Source organism: Balaenoptera physalus (genome assembly GCF_965194825.1).
Source record: "Balaenoptera physalus genome assembly, chromosome: 13".
In the NCBI taxonomy this organism is placed as follows: Eukaryota; Metazoa; Chordata; class Mammalia; order Artiodactyla; family Balaenopteridae; genus Balaenoptera; species Balaenoptera physalus.
Genome location: NC_138892.1, coordinates 11,836,585 through 11,862,156, shown reverse-complemented (window position 1 = coordinate 11,862,156; position 25,572 = coordinate 11,836,585). Strand labels below are relative to the sequence as shown.

General features: G+C 48.3%; 1 protein-coding gene and 1 long non-coding RNA gene across 3 annotated transcripts; one reads left to right on the top strand and one right to left on the bottom strand.

Annotated features, from left to right (window-relative positions):
- Positions 1–497: 497 nt before the first annotated feature.
- On the bottom strand, positions 498–10,955 carry TXN2 (thioredoxin 2). Its single transcript, XM_082420833.1, has 4 exons — positions 10,800–10,955; positions 10,042–10,304; positions 8,074–8,197; positions 498–1,123 (listed from the first exon to the last, which is right to left on the bottom strand). The coding sequence occupies exons 2-4, from the start codon at positions 10,302–10,304 to the stop codon at positions 1,010–1,012; spliced, it is 501 nt and encodes a 166-aa protein (XP_082276959.1). The 5' UTR covers positions 10,800–10,955; the 3' UTR covers positions 498–1,009.
- A 119-nt stretch (positions 10,956–11,074) lies between these two features.
- Positions 11,075–24,027, top strand: LOC309641122. 2 transcript variants are annotated; one of them, XR_014252533.1, is made up of 3 exons: positions 11,075–11,135; positions 12,880–12,937; positions 23,956–24,027. It is a non-coding gene; the product is annotated as an uncharacterized lncRNA (long non-coding RNA). The 2 variants fall into 2 exon arrangements; XR_014252534.1 differs by lacking the exon at positions 23,956–24,027 and adding an exon at positions 18,961–22,646.
- The last annotated feature ends 1,545 nt before the right edge of the window (positions 24,028–25,572 follow it).

Genomic DNA, 25,572 nt, shown 5'->3' with positions numbered 1-25,572 from the left:
CGGCCTCTGTGTCCTCATCTGCATAATGGGGACAACAAGCGCCCCTCTGCCTTACTTGTACGTAAAGGCGTCCTCAGAACAGTGGCCACCAGTGAACACGGTATTAGTCAGAGGAGGGGCTGGTCAAGGGCAAGAGGGTGGTGGGAGTCAGAGCAGAAAACAGGGGCAGAGCCTGGGAAGGGGCCACGGTGCTCCCAGGGCCCAGACAGAATGGAAGCTGTCGACAGTGCGAGCCCTAGTTTTATTGGTCCAGTTCCTTCAGTGAAGCCCCCTGCTCGGAGAACCGCAGGGCCCGCTAACGGTAAAGGAGGGCAGTGTCTCGAGCCTTTCAGAGGCAAGGGTTTGCAGGATGCCCCCAGTCCAACACATGCCCGCTGCCCCGGCGCCTGGGAGGAAAGAGGGAGGTGGCTCTTTGAGGGGGTGGGGGGCGGGGTGCGGACACGGTAAGCTAGCGCAGGGCCCAGGGTCTGTTCTTCACAGCGGGAGGGAGAGGGGACCACATAAAGTTCTTTATTACAGACCTACAAAAAATGAGGGAATTATGTATATTACTCTCACTTGTTTGGGTTTCTTTTTTCCTTCTTCTTTTTACAAAACAGCAGCAGGAAAGAAAAATGCAGGAGGCAGATGAGCCAGGCACCGGGGTTCAGATCAGAAGGGAGCAAGGAGACCAAGCTGTTACTGCAGGCTGGCCCCGGGACTCCGTCCCGGCATCCTGGAAGCATGGCGACAAGCCCTAGAGGGAGCAGACAGAGAGTGGGTGGGGAGACGGCTGCCCCAGCTCAGCGGCGGCGCTGCTCCTTGGGCGGCCACCCTGGCGGTCAGCCGGGTTGGGAGCACTTGAGGCTCCTGTGTTTGGAAGCCTGGTCTCCACAAAGCACGGGCCCACGGGGGCCAGACAGAGGGAGGCAGCGGGAAGGGCCGGCACAGAGGGCAGTGAGTTCTGTCGGGGTCCCCCGGGAACACGGGGCCCAGGTGGGCAGGGGCAGCCAGGACGCTTCCCTGCTTGTCAGCCAATCAGCTTCTTCAGGAAGGCCTCCAGCTGGTCCTCATCCTTGATGCCCACAAACTTGTCCACCACGTCCCCATTCTTGATGGCCAGCACGGTGGGCACAGCTGACACCTAGGTGGAGGGGACAAAGGAGGCCAAGTCACTCAGAGGTGAGCTCTTCTTGACCGTTACTCCCAAGCCGTGGGGAGAGGGCTGGTGGCTTATGCAAGGCGGTGACTGCCCAAAGCCACGGGTGGGCCCCCTTCCCTTCGCGCAGGGGTACGGCAGGGCCTGCAGGTCCAGCCCTGGAGAAACTTCTCCACTGTGGGCTCCCAGCAGTACCCTTCCTCCCCCAACTGTGTGACTGACTCACTGCCCCAGTGGTTTGGCTGGAATGACAGGAGAGATTAAAATAACCCGTGCAGCTGCAGGCCCGGGCTGGGGGCAGGGAGGAGCTGAGGGGCCGAGAGAACAGCCCCGAGGGGCGGCCTGGCACAGGGGGCACCAGGAGAATCTGAATCCTGGCCTTGCCGCTCATTAGCTGGGCGCCTTGGCCGGGTCACGCCACCTTCAGAGCCTTGGTGCCCTCTTCTGTGAAATGGGGATGAGTTTCTATGGTGCAGGTCTAGGACAGGGATTAAAGATTTGGGTATAAAGCTGAGCGGTCAGGAGCTCAGGCTCCGGGGCCGGCCGAGCCAATCTCAGGCCATTCTGGGCGAGCCACTTCATCACTCGAAGTGTCAGTGTTCTCATCAGCAAATGGAGATACTACGGGGGCTTATACTAGCGGGCACGGGGGCTGAACGGGATAATCTCTGCAAAGTTTCAGGACAGCGCCCTGCACTTGGCACGGTGCCTGGCACACAGTGGGCACTCAACAAATGAAGGCCACAGAGGGCACGTCACAAAAAGAAAACCCAGGGCTCCACACAACCTCTTTCAGCTCCACGCCACGATGGTTAACAGGGTCCAGAAATTCACTGACTCACACTGGGCAGTGTGGGAGGAGGGGCTCAGCCTTGTGAGCCTATATCTATTTATTAGGGGGGTTGGACATTCTTGGCCTGCGAAGCATTTTCTCGAGCTCCCCCAGGGGACCTGTACAGATCACACGGTACGTAAATGAGGCCCAAGACCTGCTCTGGCATCGCGCATTCTGCTGCCTGGGCTCCCCACCTGGCACCGTGGGCATTTGAAAAAACCATATAAACAGAACAAAATAAACAGAGACTTTTCTTACATACAAGGTAACAACAGCGATTTCTACAAACCTACCAGTTCTTCACATGTCCTGAGTGCTGTCCTGCCCATGAGTCACCCTGGGAAGCCAGACCTAAGATTTGGAACGTTCTGACTGTGCATGTGTCAGTTACAAAACAGAAGCGCAGGCCTGACCGACCCAATCTCAGTACGTGGCAGGCTGTGCACCCCTCTTCGAATGGGCTTTGGTGACAAACGGAGCAGGTTAAGATGACAAGAGTCCCTGTCCCTGTTAGCGCCTTCAGGTCCCCTCAAGGGCTGTCCTGGGGCTGCTGCTGGTGGCAGCTGACATACTTCCCAGAGGCAATGTGCAGGCAGACCCATCTGGTGGCGGGCTGACCACCACGTGTGCCCCTGCTCATGGCGCCACCACTGGCTCCGTCCTTCTCGCCCCTGGCACGTGTGATAGCATGAAGCGCAAGGCTGAGCACATGGCTGCCCCGTCTGCAGGCCCAGAAAGGTTCCTTCCAGGACGCAGTCCCTGGAGGCGCCCCAGGGCCCGCACATGCCGTCTCCTGCGCCCTCTACTGGTCTGTGGAGGCAGTGGCCTCACATCCGGCAGCTCTGAACTGAGGCCCAAGGCTCAGGCACTACCCGCTCCACTTCGCCCATGCTGGATCCCATGCTGTCCTGTGCTTCTTTAACTGAGAGAAAACTGGATCTCAATGTGTGAGCAGTGGTCTAATTGTTTTTACCGTCCTCCCTCTAAGCAGGATCCTATGCTCACTGAGGTGGCTTGGACTAGACTCAATTTTTCTCCAGAATTCTAGATGATTCCCTTTACAATCCCATTTGTGTAAACTCACACGTGTGCTTACACACACACAGACCATGCTGTAGTTGGGTGTACAGCAGACACGCTGCAACTGTATTTTCATGACAACCAAAATCTAGTCATTACTGATCAAGGGAGTTCTTTGAGGTTTGAGCCTAGACACACAGACAGACAGACACACGCGCGTGCACGCACACACACACACGCACACACACACACACAGAGTCATGGGCTTGCCAGAAGCTGGATCTTCTAGGACACTGCAGGGATACCTGGGCTGTGACTGGACTTCGCTTACCCGCAAGGAGGAGGATGTGGCTTTGCTGACCCTGAGTTCGGCTCACAAATCTGGAAGGGCTGGTGCTTGTAAAGACTGCCTTAAATGGAAGTGCATAGGTCCCTGGCACATTCTTCTGGAAAGGCGATGCAAGTGTAAGGGGATCGCGGTGGAGCGAGCATTCAGCTCCCCTCTCAATTCTGGTGCCACTGAGGGAACCAAGAGGCCGGAGAAGAGATGAAAAGATGCGCTAAGATGCGCTGAGCTCCTGCTCATGAAGCCACCCGGAGGCTCCCATGCTTGGCTGAAGGCCCCGGGAACTCAGGAGGGGTAGGGGTGTGCGTGTGTGCGTGTGTGTCTTCCCATCCACCTGCAGCCCCCCAGCCCACACTGCCACTGAGCTTGGCATCCCTGCCTGGTCTTCTCCCGTCTCACCCCAATTTCCTCCATTTGTGAAATGCGAAGGACCTCCCAAGGGACAGGCACAGTGCTAGTTGTCACAGGAGACTGGTGACCTCCTCCTCAGCCAATTGCAGAACTAACACAAAGGAAAAGGTCACTGTCACCCCGGCAGCCACATACTGGTGCTTTTTAGGTGTCAGGGACGACCCGGACCATCTGTGTGTGCTGGCTCATCAACTCCTGCCTCAAGGCAGGCTCATTTTACAGATGAGAAGACTGAGGCTCAAAGGCTGAGTGACTGAGCGACAGGGCTGGAATCGGAAACAAGATCTGTGACTTTGCTGTCATGACATCAAACTACACTGTACCTCGGCCCAAAAGCAAGGGATTGGAGATAAACATTGAGTCCCAGCAGGGCAGGGAAGGATGTGTGGGGAAGCATTAAAAGCATCTCATGCTTCAAATGAGAAAGGCCAAATGCTTTGTAGAAGCTTTTGGATACAGGAGGGTTCTTGGAAAAACTATTACTGAAAGAATCGAATCGAACTATATGACATCCTGGAGAAGGCAAAACTACGGAGATAGTAAAAAGATCAGTGGTTGCCAGGAGTTCAGGCGGAGAAGGGAGGAAAAGGTCAATCAGAGAGGATTTTTAGGATGGTGAAACTCTTCTGTATGAGACTGTAGCGGTGGATACGTGTCATCATACATTTGTCCAAACCCACGAAATGTACACCACCAGCGTGAACCCACTCGCTGACGGCACCTCCCCTAGAAGGCCGGCCCACAGCTTCAGGGCTTTTGCTCCCTGATGTTTGGTCCTGGACTCCCAGCAGTGGTATCCCCTGGAAGCCTGTTAGAAATGCAGAATCTTGGACCCTTCTCGGACCCACTGTATCATAATCTGCTTTTTAACAATATCCCAGGTCATACTCATGTTTGAAAGTGATTTAGAAAACTTTCAAAATAAGGGAATATGGTAATGACTGAAGTACTGTGCACTCCAGCTATGCATTATTTCAATAATACTGAAATACTATTCATTGAACTGTCTATGAGGTTATATGGACCATTAAAAATTCAAATAAAAAATTCAAATAAGGTACCCCAAATATTGACAGTGGTTTGTTTCCATGCTAAGATTATTGCTATTTGGTAGTTTTTACAATGTTGTTTAAAGGGCATTCTCTGTAAGATGAGAAATAAAAGGATAAAACTCCAAGTGTGAGGTGAGCAGAAGCCCCAGAAGGAAGCATGAAGGTCCACACCCCGATCCACGCTCTCCCCAGGGTCTGAACGGCTGGGGAACACCCAGCCAGAGGACCTGAGGAGACGGGGCAGCAGAGAGCTCTTCACTCCGCCAAGCCAGGCGGTGCAGAGTGGGGGCGGCACCCCAAGGCCCCGGGCCACTTTCCCTTCCCTCTCCTTTGGGAGATGGTGAAATTCTAGGGTGGACAGTTGACTGAAGCATAGAGTGTGGAAGGAGGGGAAGAGGAACTTGTGTGAGGAGGGAGACTCACCCTGAGGGTGCGTGCTGGGCTTGGGGGGTGGCAGGAGAGCTTGGGAAGAATTATATTCCCTGAATATAACTTAAAGCAGTTTCTCCAAGTCCATCCACCATTCGGAAAAGGCCTTCAGGCTTTGGGGGAAGCTGTCCCAGGAAGTACTATGGATCTCAGCTGAAACTTCTTCCTCAGACTCTCTTCAAAACAACAGGTGTGAAGGAAGGAAGGAAGGAAAGGGGTCGGGGAGGGGTCAGGAAGAATCCCCACTGGAGCTTCTTAAACCCTGCAATGACGTCAGCCCAGGACCTGGCAAAACCAGGAGGCCGGGTCCAGGGGACATGGGCCCAGCAGCCTTGAGGAATTTCTATGTGACGCCGTACTATGTGGACAGTGGACGGAGGGAGAAGACCCTACAAGAGGACCTCTCCCCCACCACGCACTTCCCAGGCTTAACCGCAGGGCTTCAGGGCCCGGCCGTACATCACCTGGAGTGCAGGCTCCCTGGAACGCAGGTGGGGTGGCCTTGGGGATTCTCACCACCCGTGTGACCACAGCTGCAGGAACTGGGTTATTCTTTTTTGTATCCTTACAGCTACTACAGTTGCTGGGACACGGTCGGTGCTCAGGATGTGTTGGCCTAAGTTCCACTGCCTGAGGCCGAAGCTGAAGCTCAGGAGGGAGGGAGCCTAAGACACCTGGAGCCTGCCCATCACCCTGGGGTGCCCAGAAGCTCCGGCCCTAAGCTCACACCAGAGGGCCACACCCTCACTCCCACAGCTGCCATGGGTCTCTGGGAGAGGGAGGGGCAAGCAGTGAAAGCTAGGGGCCCCTAAATGGTCAGACAAGTACCCCCTTGACTGGGCAATCAGTGGGAGAGCTTTTGAAAACAAAATCAAACTACAATTCATTCCTTCCCTCGAGCCCTTGTAAGCGGCCCCCGGTCACCCGGTGCCATGGATAGTCTTACTTTGGTAATATCCCCCCAACCACCTGAAGTCGTCATCCGTGGCTCTGCCTGCCCAGCATCTTTTTCCTCTGCCTCTGGTCAGGGCAGCCGGCTTTTCCTTTGAGTGACCACCCCCAGCCCCAGCTCTGAGGGCAGCCAGCCTACTGCCTATTCTCACCCCTGCCCCCATCCCTTTCCTGCCACAGGGACCGGCTGGAGGATGGGCATCTCTACTTCGCCTGATCTAGAGAGAGTCGAGCCTGGACTTCCAAACTCTGAGAAAGAGAGATGCCACCTCTTTCAGTCACTTATTACCAGGGAGGGATGAAGGTTCACTCTGGCCAGATCTAGATACTTCAAGAGAACCAGAAATCTGGATGTTCCCGTGAAATCTTCTGAGTTTTAAATAACAGCATCTGATTCAGCATTTAAAAACAAAAACAAAAACACTTCGACGGCCAGACCAATCAAGCTAGTGAGCCAGATGTGGCCCACAGGCCACCAGGGGCGACCTTGGCTCTGGAATAATGCTATCCAGGCCCCTTCCAATTTGGCGGCAGTCGGCTTTCCCAGCTGCCTGTCCTCTCACTGCTTGCTCGGCCCTTCCCCGTGGCCATCCAGCCACAATGGACCGCTCCCCTTTCTCCAGCTACAACGTGGTCTCCAAGGCCCAGAGGATGCTCCACACCCCACGCGTCTCCTGCTCCTCTTCCTCTGGCAAGCTCTGCTCCAGGCACACAGGCCCTGATGTTCTGTGAGCAAATGTGTGAGACCCTGACCTCAGGGCCTTTGCAAAGGATGTCTGCTCCACTGGATCGCTCTTCCAAGGAGCGGCATGGCTCGGTCCTTACTCCCTCCAGGTCTTTGCTCAGCTGTCAGCTTCTCAGCGAGGCCTTCCCTAGCCCACCCTTTAAAAAAGGAAGCCCTCCCCAGCCCTGTGCCCAGCACTCCCACCCCCTCTTCCTGATTTCTTTTTCTCCACGGCACTTATTATCTAAAACAGGGATCAGCGAACTGTGGCCCACAAGCCAAACCTGCTGCCCGGTGCCTGTTTTCATAAGTGAAGTTTTACCAGCACGCGGCCACACCCATTTGTTTAGATACTTTCTATGGCTGCTCTCGTGCTACAAGACAGGTGAGTATCGCAACAGAGACCAATGCCCTGCAAAGCCTCTAACACGTACCATGTCGTCCTTTAGAGAACAAGTCTGTGGATACCCAATCTGAAATACTAGCACGTAGGCTCCACAAAGGCAGGGATTCTGTCAGCTCTGTTCACTGCCACATCCTCATCACCAAGTAACAGCCCTGGCCTTGAAGGAACTCTGAACACACGTCTGCTGAAGGAATGCACAAGCCAGTCAGACACAGAACTTGTCTGGGTGAACTACTTGTTGCAGTATATGTCAGTATACTTGTTGCAGTATATGTCAGCTCACGTCTTTGTGTTTGCTCTGCTCTCGGCCCTGCCTTCTTCTCTGTGCACCCTTCACGGCTCTGCTCAGAGGGTCCCTCTAACATGACGCATTCCCTATCCCCTTTACTCCCCCACCCCAACCCCGGGGACAAGGAGCTCAGCTTAGTTGCGCCAGAATCATGTACGCCTGGCACGCTGTAGGGCTCACAGATGGATGGATGAATCCATGAATGAGGGAGGGCATCAATTTCCCAAGATTCCGAGAAAAACCTGGTGTTTGGGGTCACACATCCCACTGCCTAAAGGTGGTGAAAAGAGACAGGAGGCTCAGAGGACCAAGGGAGTCACATCTGAAGTGCTCTGAACCCCTGAGATCTCTAGAAAGAATCAAGACACCCCCTTACTGACTCCCTGGTGGCCCCCAAGACGTCTCCAGCTATCCTGTGGCCCCAAGCATCCCCACACCAGTTACCCTGTGGCCATCCCCTGCCGAAACATACCTCATATTCTATGGCGAGGTCTGTGTGGTCGTCAATATCCACCTTGGCCATCACCACCTTTCCATGCTGCTTGGCCACCACCTTCTCTAACCTTGGCCCCAGGATCTTGCAGGGACCACACCACCTCGGAAGGGGAAGGAGAAAAATCCTGTCACAAAAGTGCTCGCCAATCAATCTACGGTTTCCCAGGACCTTCCCTTGACCCACATCTTTCCGATGGACTGTCTGGCCTCATCACCTCTGCTTACAGTGTGTGGATATTAACCTGTAATGCTGACATGCCAGGTAACTCCAGGAGACTCTGCAACTGGGGAATTTTTACAGGTCCTGGATTTCTAAAACACGGGCCTCAGCCTAAGACTCTTAGAAAGGTTATTTCACTTATATATTTCACTATATCTAAAAGAAATACACTGTCATACAGATGAACATGGGATTTGAAGTTAAAAGGTTTAGGTTCAAAGACAGGCCCCTGCCAACCAGCTCATTGTTCTGAAGCCCTCAGTTTCCTCATTTGAAAGCGAGACTCTGGATCTCGAAGCTATGACGAGAAATCAACTAAGGCAATGTGGATAAATATGCTTTGTAAGCTGCAGAGTTACTTCAAACACCTCACGGACTCAGAACTAAGGGAACGGAAACCAGTAGCTAGGGAGTATCTACGACTGCCAGCCACTGTGCCAGGACCTTCTCAGTTTTTACTACACAGAACCCTCAACCCTGCAAAGGAAAAGAAAACGTCTTCCTAAGAAACTGAGGCCCAAACAAGTTACGAGACTTGTGCAAGGTCTGGGACTGCACCCAAGGTTGTGTGCCAAGTGTCTTCTTTTAGCGCCAGGTTACTCTGTGATCCCCCAGGCCCTGTGTCAACTGCCATCACTGCACTAACACAGGTGTTCCCCTCTAGGTGGTAAGCCTAGGCTGTCGTCTCTAAGTATGTGGCACTAAGGACAGTGCCTGGCACTGAATGAACAAACTCACCCCCTGCTTCCTTTTTGGGGAAGAAGATAAAGCATCACCCCACTTTTCATCCGTTTTAGAAGCCTTCTCTCGTATGCTCATCACACCAAGAGGGCAGAACAGCTCTGCCTTCCACGAACCCCCGACTGGTGACTCTTATTTTATTCTCAGCCTTTAAACCCTTTGCATTCAGAGATTTCAATGAACTCACAACACCTAAAAACCCAGTCTGCAAGACCTTATCTGCGATCAAAGTGAAGAGAGGGAGGCAGAAGGACACCCCATGGCCTGCCCAAGGCAACATGGTGAGTCAGAGAAAGAATGGGAAAGAAAGCAAAACAATCTGTCAGTGGTTTGCGCAAAAGGCCTTCCAACTTCTAACTCAGGCTACACTGGCTTCTTTCAGGCTGCCCCATTCTGAGGGGTTTTTCCAGTAGTTTTGGAGTCAGGCGTCTAGCCAGGCCTCAAAGGTCCGGAAATGAAGAAGGCCAGGCCAACAATCAGAAGGCCATAGACATTTCAACATCCCTAAAAGAAACTCACAGAGCACTGGAAAGAAACTCCTGCCCATCCCCTGCATGCCTGGGCACCACTGCGGTGGCACTGATAACTTTTTGCCAGCCCTTCCCAGGTTAGGTGGCAAGATGTTAAAATAAAATCAACTCTCTAACGGGCCAAGAACTGGTATACACCAAAAGTCAGATGATGCTCGAGTCATATTTTTCCTGCTTTGGTCCAAGTTGAAGATGACCGGGGCCATTCGGGCAGTGAGATACAGAACATAAGTGTCTCGCAGCACCAATCACAGTGAGTTTTGAAGACTATTTACTAGTTCGTCTCCTGCCAAACTATACTTAATCTTTGAGAGAAAGGATTGGGTCTCATCAATCTTTGGAATGAGTCTACATATGAGAAGAATCAAATGTAGTACTGAGACATCGCAAGCTCTCAATAAACAAATACCTGAACAAGTGATACCCCAGCCTTCTGCCAACTCCCGGGACTCACTGTGCATGGAAATCCACAACCACTGGTGTCTCACTGTTGACAACTCGGTCTTGAAAGTCTGGTCCATCCTGGATGTTAAAGGTCGTTGTACAGACTCTGGTGGTGTATATTGACCGGGCTTGGCTGCGTGTTACTGTCAGGTTATTAGGACTGCGCTGTGGGGTCTGCAGGGCCCTGGAGGCAAGGGGCGCCCACTGACTCTGAGAGGGCTTCCTGCAGATTACGGAGGCCAGGAACCTCCTCAGGAGAAGCCGCTGCGCCATCTGTGAGGGGAAGAGGCAGGAAGAGTAGGGGCAGTCAATACACCATTAAAAGAGATGTATATGGGAAACTCCGAGGCTCACGTAAATCGTGACATGTCCAAAATAACCCAATTATTAAATGAGAATCAACGTTGGAACCCACGGCGGTCTGAGAAGTCCTTACTCTATCGATTACTCTTTTTCAAAGTGTTTTAATGGGAAATTTAGGACAAAGGGGGTGGCTGTCAAAGGATCAGGAAAGAAGTACCGCAACAATTCAAGGAAGAACGAAGAGGCACGGGGTAGGAGGGGGGAACTAAAACAGGAGGAACGTGTGTGTGGAAGGAGCTGGGGAAGTGGACGCCACCAGGGACCAGGGACCCCGGCTCCCCCGATAACAGGTTCCCCCAGCCCAGGGTCTCTGCCCGCTCGGCCGCCCGCCCGCACAGGAGCGCGCCGGCAGAGTGCCTCAGCCGCCTCGACACCACCTCAAGCCACCCCCACCGGCCTCCTAACCTCCCTGCAGCGAGAGCGGAGAGATACACAGCTCGGCCCACCCCACCGGTCAAGGGCACTTCTGTTGTCACTTCCTGAGGGGCGGGCCTTTAACGTCACTTCCGGGGACAGGCTACCTGGAGCAAGCCTCTCTGCAACGTGACGGGAGGCGGGGGCAAAGCTTCAGTTAGCAATCGGAAGAGAAGGGCTGTTGGAGGGAGAGACCGGAAGAGGGGCGGGCCCTTAGGGGAAGAACCGGCAAGGGGGCGGGTCCTCAGGGGGAGGGACCGGAAGAGGCAGGCGGGCCCCGGAGGAGGGTCCGGAAGAGGAGGGGAAGGAAGAGGGAGCGACAGGGAGGTACTAGTTGGAGGAGAGGGGCGGGAGGGAGGGGTGGTTTTGGAGTTTGCGAACTCTTGTTGCAGTGTATGTCAGCCAGACTCGCACCCCTTTGTCTCATTGTCTCAGTGCGGTTTCGGAGCAACAAGAGGACGCTTTGTGGCCGTTGTCTGTCACTTGCGACTGTATAACCTCGTGGTTTCGGGCAAGTCACCATGCCCCTGGGGGCTTCTGTTTCCCAATACGTGACATGAATGGCTGGGCTTGTCCTCCACCCAGGCTCCTCAAGCTTGTCTCTTTGGAGTGCTGGGGAACTGGGCCCGGACAAGATGCCAGATGGTGGTAGTACTTGGAGGGCCTGCCCTTGAGGCCCCACAGAAAGTGTGGTGACCTGTGAACCTGCTTGGGCCTGGGCCTTGCTTTCACACCCATTGTCACCGTCATGGACAACAGGGGTCCAGGCACCTGTGTGTCCCAGGCTGGTGTCACTGTCACCCCTTGTCTCCCCTGCACCCTGTACCTTACCTTAACAACCATTCCTGACCTGTTCTATGAATACATCAATGCCTTTTCCTTCCTCCTTGCCTTTGCTTAATTTGAAATGCTTTTTTCTCTGTCCACTTGGTAGAACACTTACTCATCACCTCTTCTTTGAGCAGCATTAATTGCCTCCTTCTCTCTGGTGCTTTGTTCATGACGCTTAGTAACACAGTGCATAGTGTCTGTCTCTTCCACGAGACCACGTGCTTCCTGTGAGTAGGGATTTGTAGCTTTTACACATCTCCATATGCCCAGCATCAACCTGATACAGTGTCTGGCTCACAGAGGATGTTCCATAGATGCTTATTAAACCAAGTATCTTTTGGTATCCCAGGGAGCAGTTTATAGTCTGAGAGGTTACATGACTTGTCCAGGGTCATGAAGCAGGTAAATTGGCAGAGCCCTATCTCACACCTCCACTCCAGCCAGGGGGAATCACAGAACCATAGTTCACCTAAATGTCTCTCCCATCCCTGCGCTTTGTACTTGCTACTCCCTACGACTGGAAGGCTTTTCCCTCTACTGTTCATCTGAGAAAATGCTACCAGGTACCAGATTAGGCATCATCTCTGGAGACACAAACCCGATCTTCCTCGAGCAGGGGTAGATTCCCTCCACTGAGCTTCCACAACCCCTGTGTGTCTATCAGTCACCAGACTCAGTACCCTGGATTGTTGCAGTTTCTTTATTCCTCACTCACTATAAGCACCTGGGGGTCTCTGTCTCTCCATTGCTTACGTGGAAGGCAGCTATGCTTACCACTCTATCACCAGTGCGTCAATGCTTACTTTGGGGCTTGGAGCATCGTAGTAGGTGCTCAGTGATTATTTGTTCCGTGAACAAAGAGCAGGGACCCAAATCACATCTTTGACTCCAAATCCTATTTCCCCCACCACATTGCATGGGCCCATTGTGCCCTTCCAAAATCATTGGCATGTTTTTCTCCAGCTCATCTTGGCCACATCATGCTGTTATTTGTCCTCTGTCCAACTGGCAGGTTCACTGCCTCACTCCCCAGGCAGGCAGGGCCACAGCCACAGCTGTGCGGGGACCTTCCTCTGGAATGGGGTGATGGACTCCTTGGAACAGGTTCACATCCCCTGGTCAGCCTTCCACTAAATAGAGTTCCTCATCCATCACAGGCAGGAGACCAGGGGAGGGCGTGGGCAGGCATGGTCTCCTCCACCTTGTCTGACCTCTTGCTTTTGCCTCTGCCCCGGCCTAGGACTGGAGCCAACAGTGGTGATCCACAGGGGGACACTGGTCCCCCTGCCTCTCCTGAGGTCAGTGTCCTTTGGTGCAGCTGTTCCTGCTAATGCCAGATGCCATGTGGCAGGGGCACTCCCACCCTGCCTGTTTCCATTTCATTTTTTCTGTGTCTCCAGCGCTTTCTCTTTCAGAGCCTCCGATTAACCCTATTTAGCATTTTCACAGCATGTTCTGGAAGGCCAATTTCCCCGATTAATTCACATTCCAAATTCCAAAGGAGGACCAGTCCTGTTTATCCATACTCCATAGTCAGTTCACCTCTGCTGACCTCAGGCTTCTCAGCTGAGAATTGGGAAGAATGATGCCTTCCTCATAGAGGGCTGTGAGGTTGCAGGAAGGACGGAGCACAGGGCCTGCCATGTTGTTAGTGCCTGATGAGAGTGAAGGCATATCCTTCCCACCTGCAGGGTGAAAACCTGAGAGAAGGCTGCACTCACAGTAGGCTGCAGAGGGGCTCCTCAGCTCTATGGTGGCTCATCTGCCCAGCCAGAGCTGACCTGGCCTGGCTCCGGCTCAGTTACAAGGCAGGCTCAGGGCACAGGTGTGAGGGGAAGGGAAGGAAGCCAGGACTGGCAGCCTGAGCTAGGGTAAAGCTTCTGCTATCTCTTACTTACTTATTTATTGCAGTGTTTTTCAGCCTGCATGACGTGAGCCACCAGTGGGTTTGAGAAATCAATTTAGTGAGTTGTGATCAGCTTTAAAAAAAAACAATCAGAATTGTCAGAGTACGTTGCATGTTATAAGTATTATTTTGTGAAATATTTGTTGGTGTTATGTATATATATAGCTGTGTGTCCTAGGTTGTGATAAAGAATGTATTTCTTACTGTGGATCATGGTCAAAGGGTTTGAAAGCTACTGATCTACTGAAGAGTTACCAAACATCTGACACTGTTCCAAACACCGATGTATTACCTCATTTAATCCTACAATGCTGTGAGGTTGTTACTGTTACGGCCCCCATCTTACAGATAGAGAAACTGAGACACATAGAGGATAAGTAGCTTGTCCAGGGTCACCCAGATAGTAGGAGGTGGAAGCTTAAAGTTGATGTACTTTAGATCCCCGAGCAAGGATCTGATTTGACCCTAGACTGCTGCCTCTTTCCCGCCAACCCCTAGGGCCAGCCAGCCAATCTAGGCCACCAGAGGGCAATGTGGGGCTCAGACCCTTGCAGCTGGTGGCGGGGCAGGCAGCAGCGATTTTCAGCGGTGGCTGTAAGCAGAGGTGCCCACATGGTGGCAGTGTGGTCTCACAGCCTCCTCCAGGGCAAGCCAGGCCACTAGCTGGGCACAATCCTGGGATCCCAGCTCCCTCAAGTCTGCAGGGGACAGGGCTGTGGGACGGGTACATTTCAGTGACCATGTGTCTGAGGATTTCACGGCTGGAGGAAGGCACCTTCAAACAAACACAGAGCGGGGCTTCCCTGGTGGCTCAGTGGTTAAGAATCTGCCTGCCAATGCAGGGTACACGGGTTCGAGCCCTGGTCTGGGAAGATCCCACATGCCGCAGAGCAACTAAGCCCGTGTGCCGCAACCACTGAGCCTGCGCTCTAGAGCCCATGAGCCTAGAGCCCATGCTCTGCAACAAGAGAAGCCACCGCAGTGAGAAGCCCGTGCACCACAATGAGAGTAGCCCCCGCTCGCCGCAACTAGAGAAAGCCCGTGCGCAACAGTGAAGACCCAATGCAGCCAAAAATAGATTAATTTAAAATTTTATTTTAAAAATGTAATTGAGAGTAAATATAAACATGAAAAATTAAAAAAAAAAAAAAAAGAGAGAATTCCCTGGTGGTCCAGTGGTTAAGACTCTGTGCTTTCACTGCTGAGGGCCCGGGTTTGATCCCTGTTCAGGAAACTAAGATCCCACTAAGCCATGTGGGGCGGCCATTAAGAAACAAAAACAAAAACAAGAGAGAGAGAGAGATGGTGGGCCACGTGTAAGCTGACAGTTTTTCTTCAAGAGGTATTGCTCCTAGAGCAGGGGGCCTGTTAGGGACCGGGCCGCACAGCAGGAGGTGAGCGGCGGGCAAGGAGCGAAGCTTCACCTGCTGCTCCCCATCTCCCCCTTCTCCCCACCACCACCCACCATCCCGGTCCGTGGAAAAACTGTCTTCCACAAAACGGGTCCCTGGTGCCAAAAAGGTTGGGGAGCGCAGTCCGGGAGTATCTTTGTTTTCAGTTCCCATCTTGATAGCAATTGCTGCTTTTTGTGGTTTGTTTTGAAACACTGTTGCAGGACAATTCGAACCATGATTTACGTTTTGCAATTCAAGAAGCTGGTTTCCTGTGTTTCATGTTCCGCAGTGTTTCCAGCAATTGCACAATGTCCCCTCACCCCTTTCTGAACATAAAGACTTGGCACTGGAACAGTGACGTGACCCTCAACTCCTAGATTGGCAGCCGTTCCCTCCTGGGACGGTAGATCCGGAGTGTCATGGCTGTGATGTAGGGGGCATATGCTGTCACTTCCCTGGCCCCCGCCAGTGCCCTCAGTAGACACATGCGGGCCGGGGCACCAGGGCACCGGGGCTCATTCCGGGTCCCGCCCCCTGTTGGGGTGAGGCTCCTCACGTGTTCCCACCTGGTCGGGTCCTGGTGGCTCAGATTCTGCTGGGCAAAGCCTCGCAGCTGCGAGAGGCTGGCGGAGGTACCCACAGAAGGACCTTTCCTCTTGGCCACATGCCTTTGCCTCCTTCACCCTTTGGAGCTCTCCTGCTCCCCATCCTTGAACAGGGGCAGATATGGGGTGGAAAAATGAGCCCTGGCCCAGAACTAGAACCATGTACTTCTTCACCAGCTCTGCCCCTAACCCACTGAGTGCCCTTGAGCACATCTGTCCCCCCTTCTGGCCTTGTTCCTTAGCTGTGTGAGCCTCCCACAGTGCTTACTCTACAGAAGGATTAAGAACTTTCATAATAATGAAATAATGGCCAGCACATCTGTGGTCCTTAACACAGGCCTCCCAAATGTTCTAGCACTTTTCACATTTCAACTCATTGTATCCTCACAGTAAGCAAAATACTGTCATTAGTCACATTTTACAGCAAAATACTGTTACACTTGCATTTTACGTTTTACGTGAGAGAAACTGAGGTCATGAAAGGATAAATAACTTACCCTAGATTATGAATCAAGCAGATGGCAGGGCCGAGACTCACCCAGGCAGACTGGCCCCAGGAGGTGTACATATGCTTAACAACTTAGCTCTACTATGTCTTTCATATTATCTTTAAAAAAATTAATGTGTAAATACTCTTTGAAAAGGTTACCCTTTAATGTAAATATTTGGTCTTTTTTTTTTTTTTTTGGCCACATCACGCGGCCTGCGGGATCTTAGTTCTCCGACCAGGGATCAAACCTGGACCCCAGGCAGTCCAGGCAGAGAATGCCGAGTCCTAACCACTGGACCGCCAGAGAATTCCCTGTAAATATTTGGTCTTATTATAGGCTTCACCTGGCGGTGCAAATCTCAGACTTGTGCTGGGAAGACATGTCTCAGGTGTACTGGCATTAGATTGGTGGAGCCCAGATTGGTGAACACATGGGCTTTGGAGTCAGATGGACCTGGATCGGAATCTTGGCTCTGCCACTTACATGCAGTATGATGTAACCCATCTAAGGCTTGGTTTTCTCATCTGTAAAATGGGGCTTGCAGTATGTACCTCAGATGTCATTTATAAATGGGCAAATCAAGTTTTAGAAAAGTGACTTACCAAGGGCACATAGCTAGTTAGAGGCAAGGGCAGGCCCATCTCAGATCATTTGACCACAGGTCCTAAGTTTTTCCCACTGACCTACAAGGATGTGGTGGGGCTAGGTCTGATGTTAAGTGTATTTGTCTTTAGTTTGTGAAAGTGTCACTGCCAAAAGTTACAGTGAAGTCCAGTGAATAAAAGTGACTTAGTTTCCTGAGACTTTGCTTCTTTATGTATTATTGGACTTATAATAATACTTACCAATATCCTAGGGTTATTGTGAAGAATTAAATGGGATAGTGCAAGTAAAGAGCTCATAGTAAGTGCTCTTAGATTTCAATCTTGAAATTTATTGAGACTTGCTTTATGGCCCACCCTGTGGTCTGTTTTTGTGAATGTACCATGGGCACTTGAAAAGAATATCTATTCTATAGTTGCTCTGTGGCATGTTCTCTAAATGTCAATGAGGTCAAGGTGGTTGACAGATGTTGTTTAGATTCTCTGTGTCTTTATTGATTTTTCAGTCTAGCTATTCTATCAGTTGTTGAGAAAGGGTTGTTGAAATCAAGTATGATTGTGAATTTATTTCTCCCTTTAAGTCTGTCTGCTTTTAACTCTCCTTTTAAGTCTGTCAATTTTTGCTTCATCTATTTTGAAGCTTTGTTATTAGGCTCCTACACCTTTATGATTGTTATATCTTCCTAATGTATTGACCATTTTTTCATCTTGAAATGTCTCTCTTTAACTCTGGCAATACTCTTTGTCTTGAAGTTTACTTTATCTGCTATTTATAGAACCATTCCAACCTTCTTGTGATTGCTGTTTGTCTGATATCTCTTTTTCAATCTTTTTACTGTCAGCCTACCTGTGATTTTATATATAAGTGCATCTCTTATAGACAGCATATAGTTGGGTCTGGCTTTTTTACACATCTTGACAATCTCCGCCTTTTAATTGGAATGTTTAGTTTGCTTACAATTAACATAATTATTGATATGTTTTGATTTAGGTCAACTATTAGTTTTCAAGTATTTGTTTTCTGTTTGTTCTGTGTGTCTTTTGTTCTTCTGGTTCTCCTTTCCACATTTTGTTTGCGTTAATTGAATATATATTTTTAGAATTCCATTTTAATTTATCCATTGGTTTTTTAGCTATACCTCTTTGCATTATATTTAGCAGCTACTCTAGGGATTATAGTGTACATCCTTAATTTTCCATAGTTAATATTGTACACATAAAATAATGTAAGAACCTTGCAACTAGATTGGTTCATTTACCATCCTTTCCTGTCTTTTATGCTGTGTTCTCATATGTGCTACATCTATAGGCTAAGAACCCTATAATATAATGTTGATGTTTTTGCTTTAAACTGTCATATATATATTTTAAAGAAATTATGATGAAAATACAATCTTTAATATTTACCCATATATTTGCCCTTTCCGGTGCTCTTCAGTTCTTCAAGAGATCCAGGTTTGCATCTGATATCATTTCCTTTCAGCCTGAATAACTTATTTTAGCCTTTGTTATAGTTTATATATGCTGGAAATCAGTTCTCTGCATTTTAGTTTATCTAAAACTGTCTTTATTTGCTTTAATTCTTGAAGAATAATTAATTAGATATGGCATTATGAGTGATAGGGTTTTCTTTTTTCCATTTGTGTTAGCAATTTAAAGGCATCCTTTCACTGTTTTCTGGTTTCCATTGTTTCCAATGAGATGTATGCAGTTATCTGTTTTGTTGTTACATGTGTGCAAAGTGTTGTTTTTCTCTAAGTTACTTTCAAGATTTTTTTTTTCCTCTATCTTTGGTTTTCAGAATTTTATATGATGTGCTAGGGTGTGATTCTCTTTGTATTTATCTTGCTTGGGGATCACTGAGATTCTGGACTCTAAATTTATGTCTTTGACCACATTTGGGAAAATTCAAAAATTTTTTTCCTGTTCCATTACTCTTTTCTCTTCTTTTGAAACTCCAATTACACATATATTAGAGCTTTTCATATTGTCTCATAGATCACTTAGGCTCTTTGATTTTCCAATTCTTTTATTCTGTGTTCTTCAGATTGAATGCTTTCTACTGAGCTCTCTTTAAATTCATTGATACCTTTCTGTGTCATCTCCAATATGCTGTTAAACCCACCTAGTGAACTTTTTTTCTCATTTAGTGAACTTTTAATTTCAGATATTGCACTTTTTCAGTTCTAGAATTTCCATTTGGTTCTTTTTAATAGTTTCTATTTCTCTATTGAAATTTTCTATTCATTTATTCATTATGTGCATATTCTCCTTTATGTCCTTTTGTATATTTATAATAGCTGCTTTAAAATTTTTCTCTGAGGGACTTCCCTGCTGCTGCAGTGGTTAAGAATATGCCTGCCAATACAGAGGACATGGGTTTGATCCCTGGTCTGGGAAGATCCCACATGCATGGAGCAACTAAGCCAGTGTGCCACAACTACTGAGCCGGTGCTCTATAACCCACGAACCACAACTACTGAGCCTGTGTGCCACAACTACTGAAGCCCGCATGCCTAGAGCCCATGCTCTGCAACAAGAGAAGCCACTGCAATGAGAAACCCATGCACTGCAAGGAAGAGTAGCCCCTGCTCGCCACAACTAGAGAAAGCCTGCGTGCAGCAACGAAGACCCAGCGCAGCCAAAATTAGATTTTAAAAAAAGAAGTACTTTTGCATCTTAATTAAAGAAAATTTTTTTGGTCTGATATAGCCAGCATGTGTGTTAACTCCATGTCAGTATTCATTAATTGCTTTTTCTCTTGAATATGGATTATATTTTCCTGTTTCTTTGTATATCTAATAATTTTGGATTTTATCCTGGACATTGTTATCGATACATTGCAGATACTCTGGATTCTGTATATTCCTCCCAAAGTGTTGATTTTTTGTTTGTTTTAGTGGACAGTTAACTTGGCTAAAATCAGACTCCAAGCTCTGTCTCCATTGTAGTGGGCAGTTGCTATATCTTCGCCAAGCCGCTTGTAGTCCGTCCCACATATGGGTAGTTCAGGGGTCAGCCAGAGATTTATGCAGAGTTTATATGCAGAATGAGGGGCTCCTTTTCTGTGTCTCTCTTTCTGAAAAGTTTCCTACCCTAACTTTCCACCTCTGTAGTATCTCTCAAATCTTCCCACTCCTCTTCGAACCCGTAGATTGTGGGTTTCTGTTGGAAGTTTAGCTGCCCTGCATGGTGCTATCTGGGGTCTGTTCTCAGGTGAAAACTTTAAGAAATGGAAAACTCACCTAGTGCCATTTCCTCCTTCAGTATGTCAACTCTTCTCTAGTTTCTGCCTACTTTGGTTGCTCTCCAGTGACTTCGAGCAATTTTTAAAATATACATATCTTATCCAGAGTTGTTATCTGTGAGATAGGGTATTCTCCACCATTATCAGAAGTGGAAGCATGAGTGCTTAGAAATGCTTGCCATTATTATGAGTGTAGGTTTTCAACATTTGCTGAATAGTCTGAGAGCCCACCACATGGAGGATGAACTCAGTTCTTCTATGAGATTGTAACTTCCCAGCTCAATGCCACAAGAAGCAGAAGTTGGGGACAGGTTTCATGTCCCTTGTTTTTACTTTCTGTTCACTTACGTGTACATGATCTATGTCATCTATGCTTTCTGTTTCCTGAAACTCTCAACTCTTAGAGCACAAAGTTGTTTCTTTCTTGGAACTCAGTGAACTGTTTTTATGTTGGAAAAATAGTGAGTTTTCTTTGTTTATAGCTTTCTTCAGGCTTCCCAACTGGATCCAAGTTGAAGCCAGCCTCTCTGTTGGGCCCTTGGATGCTGATCCCAAGCCTAGGGTGGCAGGTAGTCAGAAACAGCTGCTTTGGGGGAGTTAAGGTCCTAAATAGTTGACATAAACAGCTTCTCTCAAGGAACGAGTTACCTGTCTATAAAGCTGACTCAGATTATCCTCAAAGGAGTCAGTAATCAGCTTCTAAGGAGGTCATTTTGCTCCTATCCTAGAGTCCAGGGCTTGGTCCAGTTGTTTTCATCTGCCATGAAGACTTATTGGTGGCCTATTATATATAATTCAGAGAGCCCGCTGTTATGGGTGAAATGTTTGTGCCCTCCCCAAATCCATATGATGAAGCCCTAATCCTCAGTGTGATGGTAGTTGGAGGTGGGGCCTTTGAGGAGTAATTAGGTCTAGATGAGGTCATGATGGGATGGGAGGATGGACATGATGGGGTTAGTGTTCTTGTAAAAAGAAGAAGAGAGACCAGAGCTTGCTCTCTCTCTCTGCCATATGAGGATACAGCAAGAAGGTGGCCATCTGCAAGACAGAAAGAGAGCCCTCACTAGGAGAATCTGCTGACCACTTGATCTCAGACTTCCCAGCCTCCAGAACTGAGACCTAAATGCCTTTTGTTTAAGCCACTCAGTCTATGGTATTTTGTTATGGCAGCCTGAGCTGACTAAGATATCCACCAATAGCAAAATGGTATATATTTTTTGAGACAGGATACTGTGCTATTAAAAATATCTAGCCATTGGAGTTGGTAAAAGTCTTAACTCTATCATGTTTTTGACTGGGAGATCTTTGAGTAGATTATTTACCTTTCTAAACCTTATTTCTTTAACTGCACGGAAAGAGTATATAATTTAAATCTTATACAATCATGAGCATTGAAAGGCGAAAGTCCTTGGCACATAGTAGGCACTCACTAAAGGAAATTTCAGAAAGGATGCTTTTGTCTATAAGTAACAGAATACCTAACCAAAAATGGCTTAAATATCAGGGGTTTATTATCTTACAGAATGAGAAATCTGAAGGTAGGTAGTTTCAGGGTGATTAATTCAGAGTTCAGTGATGGTAGGGCTCTGGGTCAGCTTTTCTGCAACTTTCTTGTCTTTCTCCCACTCTCATGGTCACAGAATGGTTTCTATGGCTACAAGCATCATAACCTCCCATCAAGTCCTCCCAAAGCAAGTGGATTTCTCATTCCATATTATATGGGATATATTTAAAAACCAGACATGACAATCTTTTCCTGAAATCCCTCTTACTTCTCCATGGCCAGAACTGGGTGCTACAGCCACTTCTAAACCAATAACTGGCCAAAACATCCTTTTTGTCAAACCTGGGTTAATTCTCCAGAGCCTGGACCACCTTCCCTGAGCTCTTCCTGCCACACGCATTCTGAACAAACTCAGGACGCTGCTAGCAAGGAAGGAGTAGGGGAATGACTACTGAGTAGGTAGCTGCAATTATAATTAGCTAGAAATGCTGGAAATTTATAGAAAACAGGAAATAAACTACACCTACTATGCAGCAAATGAGAGGTTCAGAGTACTCCGTGGTTCAGTTGATCGGGAGGTTGGAAGAGAGGAAAGCCAGTGGCAGAACTTTGTGGAAGGGTTGTATTATGGACACTATTGCTTTACAGGGTAATAAATTTTTTTTAAGGTGTTTTTTTTTTAAATTTATTTATTTTATTTATTTTTGGCTTTGTTGGGTCTTTGTTGCTGTGCGCGGGCTTTCTCTAGTTGCTGTGAGCGGGGGCTACTCTTCCCTGCGGTGCACAGGGTTCTCATTGTGGTGGCTTCTCTTGTTGCAGAGCACGAGCTCTAGGTGCCCAGGCTTCAGGAGTTGTAGCACGTGGGCTCAGTAGTTGTGGCTTGCAGGCTCTAGAGCACAGGCTCAAGTTGTGGCGCATGGGCTTAGTTGCTCCACAGCACGTGGAACCTTCCCAGACCAGGGCTCAAACCCATGTCCCCTGCATTGGCAGGTGGATTCTTAACCACTGCACCACCAGGGAAGCCCGAGTGATAGAATTTTTGTTGAGCCCAGGCTCAACAGCTAAAGAGTACATTTTCCAGCCTCCCTTGCAGTTTTCTCTGACCATGTAACTAAGTTGTGGGAATGGAAATCATCTGTTCAACTTCCAGGCTGTTCCTTTAAAGTAAGTGTAGGCAAAATTTTTCTTTAAAGGGCCAGATAGTGAAGGGACTTCCCTGGTAGTCCAGCGGTTAAGATTCTGTGTTCCCAGTGCAGGGGGCCTGCAACTAGGACCCAGGGCAGCCAAATAAATAAATAAATAAATATTAAAAAAAAATAATAGAGGTCCAGATAGTAAATACTTCAGGCTTTGCAGGCTCTGAGGCCTCCATTGCAACTACTCACCTCCACCGTTGCAGTAAGAAAGCAGAAATAGACAATACATGAATAAATGGGTATGGCTGTGTTCCAATAAAACTTTATTTACACAAACAGGCAGAAGGTCAGATTTGGTCCCTGGGTGGTAGTTTGCCTGCCTCTGCTTTAAAAGGATGGAGAATACCATCCCTTTCCCTCTAGCTGGAATGTAGATGTGTTGGCTGGAACTGGAGTAACTATTTTGGATCACAGAGTTGAAAATGGCAGAGCAATAAGGTAGAAGTTTGAGTCCCTGACCCTGTGGAGCCAGCATACCCACCCCAGACTGCTCATGCCCAGACTGGTCCATGGGAGAGGACTAAACGTATCTCGTATAAGTCACTAGTATTTTGGGCATCGTCACAGCAGCCATATTAATAGCTTAACTATCTTATTTCATAGAACCTACAAGACCATCAAATATAAGTTGCACTGTTATTTTACGTGTCACTAAGAAATAAAAACACCGCTGTGCTAATTATTGAGCTCTTGTTTCTCGGCCCCAGGTCCACTCTTCTATACTCCGCTTTACGATAACAGGGCTAGAAATCTGTGAACTGCACTTGGCCTTTGCCTGCTGGCTAGGTTCTGCCAATAAGGGTCATTCGAGGGAGACCAGTAGGCAGGAGGAAGGAGAAGGGCCTTGCTCCTTCCTATTTGCTTCCTATTTGTTCTTACGACCGTCCAGAAGCAAGGGCTCCTCAACCGGGCAGCAGCTGTTGATTCCACCCTCCAAAACCAGACTCATCATACCCCTCAAGAGGTGCCAGCACCAGCAAAGCAATGCCTCCTCTTCAAAGTCTGGGTCCCAGCCACTCTCAACATTCCGCACAATCCTAGAGGTGCTGCTGGTTTTTGCATTTATTATCTCTGAGTTATCTCAGCATCCCCTGTGCCTTTTTAGTCCTCCAATACCTGTATAACAAATTCTTTACGTTAAATTTCCTCGTTTGAAATATGTTGTGTGGCTTCTGTTTTTCTGATGGAACTTAGGATAACAAAAATTGTCAATGATTACACTATGACACAATCTTTTTATCACTTACAATTTTTATTTTATGCTTATTGAAAGAGCTCTTTTTTATTTATTTAGTAAAATTTAATAGCTATGCCTTGTGCATATATAAACCAGAAAATACAAGTGAATTCATCTATGTGTTCATCTTCCAGGTTGGTGAATGCGTGGAAATGCTGGGAGATTGGTGTGCCCAGAGAGAGCACGGAAGCTCCACACCCTCCCCACATACCTTGTCCTTTGTGTCTCTCCATCTGGCTGTTCATCTGTATCCTTTATCACATCCTTTAAAAACTGGTAAATGTAAGTAACAGTTTTCCTGAGAACTGTGAGCCACTCTAGCAAATTAATCAAACCTAAGGAGAAATCCTGGGGACCTCTGATTGACAGCCAATTGGTCAGAAGCACAGGTGATAGCCTGGCCTTGCGCTTGGCCTCTAAAGTGGGGCGGGAGCAGTCTTGTGGGACTGAGCCCTTAACCCGTGGGATCTGACGCCATCTCCAGGCATATTGTGTCAGAATTGGGTTAAATTGTAGGACACCACCTGGGGTCGTAGAGGATTGCTTGGTGGGGTGAAGGGTTCGGTGTGAGTAGTAAAGAAGACACACAGGAGGAAAAGAAATTGGCTTTTTTTTTTTTTTTTTCTTAATACAGACACCTTTGTCACTCTTCTCTCTTAGGAAATTCCAAGGGTTTTGGGTACTCTGTGCTAGAAACAGGGATGAAGACCAATATATATATATTTTATTATAAATCACAACGTCACAGGTGGGAATAGAGGGGAGTAGACCAGGATACGGCCCTTATATGATCCCTCAACACTTCTCCTTTTTATGTCCTGAGGACTTATTGCTTGTCTAATGTCTATGTTCTCTACTGGACTGGAAGTTCCAGGAGGAAAGAGATTCTGATTCTCTTATTCTCCATTTTAGCCTCCAGATGCCCAGCACAGACACTTTACTGTTACTGTTCTGTACACAGAAACTGGTGTGACATCACTTCCACCATGTTCGTTTGCTCAAAGCAGTCCCAGAGGCCACTCTAATTCAAGGGGAGGTGACACAGACCTCACTTTTTTCCTTTTTTTTTGGCCGCATCGCATGGCTTGTGGGGTCTTACTTCCCCGACCAGGGATTGAACCGGGTGCAGCAGTGAAAGAGCCAAATTCTAACCAATGGACCGCCAGGGAAGTCCCCCAGACCTCATATCTTGATAGGAGTTGTTGTAGAATTTTTGGTCATCTTTATTCTACCACAGTGTCTCACAGCGGAGGCTGCTGGGCACCTCTTCTCCTGATAGGCTGACTTATTTAAAACTTAAACATGGCTGGTGTTAAGGGGATCATCTCATACATTTTTGTAGTTGCTTTATTTCTAAACTACAATGGTGGATTATAACACACTGAATATTTTGACACTGCATTGCCATTTTTTTTTTTTTTTCTGTTGGTGGGACTCTTTGCATCTAATTAATTTACATGATTTGGAATGCCTTGAGAGACTGCTCTGAGATGGAATATCTCAAAGAGAATGAAAAAGCAGGTGACAGACTTTTGAAAGATTTTGTAGTTGGCCACTAAGCTTGGGGCTTTCTCCAGAAGAGCAGGCAAATCCGTTTTATTCATGCAGAATTGAGAGAGGAGCGAGACGGTCTGTTGATCCTTTCTTCCCCGCTTAAATACATCTGTTGCATGCTATTTTTTATTTCAGGGTTGATGGATCGGTTTTATGATGTACTTGGATTAAATACTTGGGCGAAAGCATCTCATATA

What these genes read in the sequence shown, in the direction of transcription:
- TXN2 (XM_082420833.1), bottom strand. Translation starts at nt 10,304, where the DNA reads ATGGCGCAGCGGCTTCTCCTGAGGAGGTTCCTGGCCTCCGTAATCTGC. An exon ending in GTTGTGGATTTCCATGCACA is followed by an intron (nt 8,198 to 10,041) that starts GTGAGTCCCGGG and finishes TCCCCTTCCGAG; the next exon opens with GTGGTGTGGTCCCTGCAAGA. An exon ending in ACCTCGCCATAGAATATGAG is followed by an intron (nt 1,124 to 8,073) that starts GTATGTTTCGGC and finishes CCCTCCACCTAG; the next exon opens with GTGTCAGCTGTGCCCACCGT.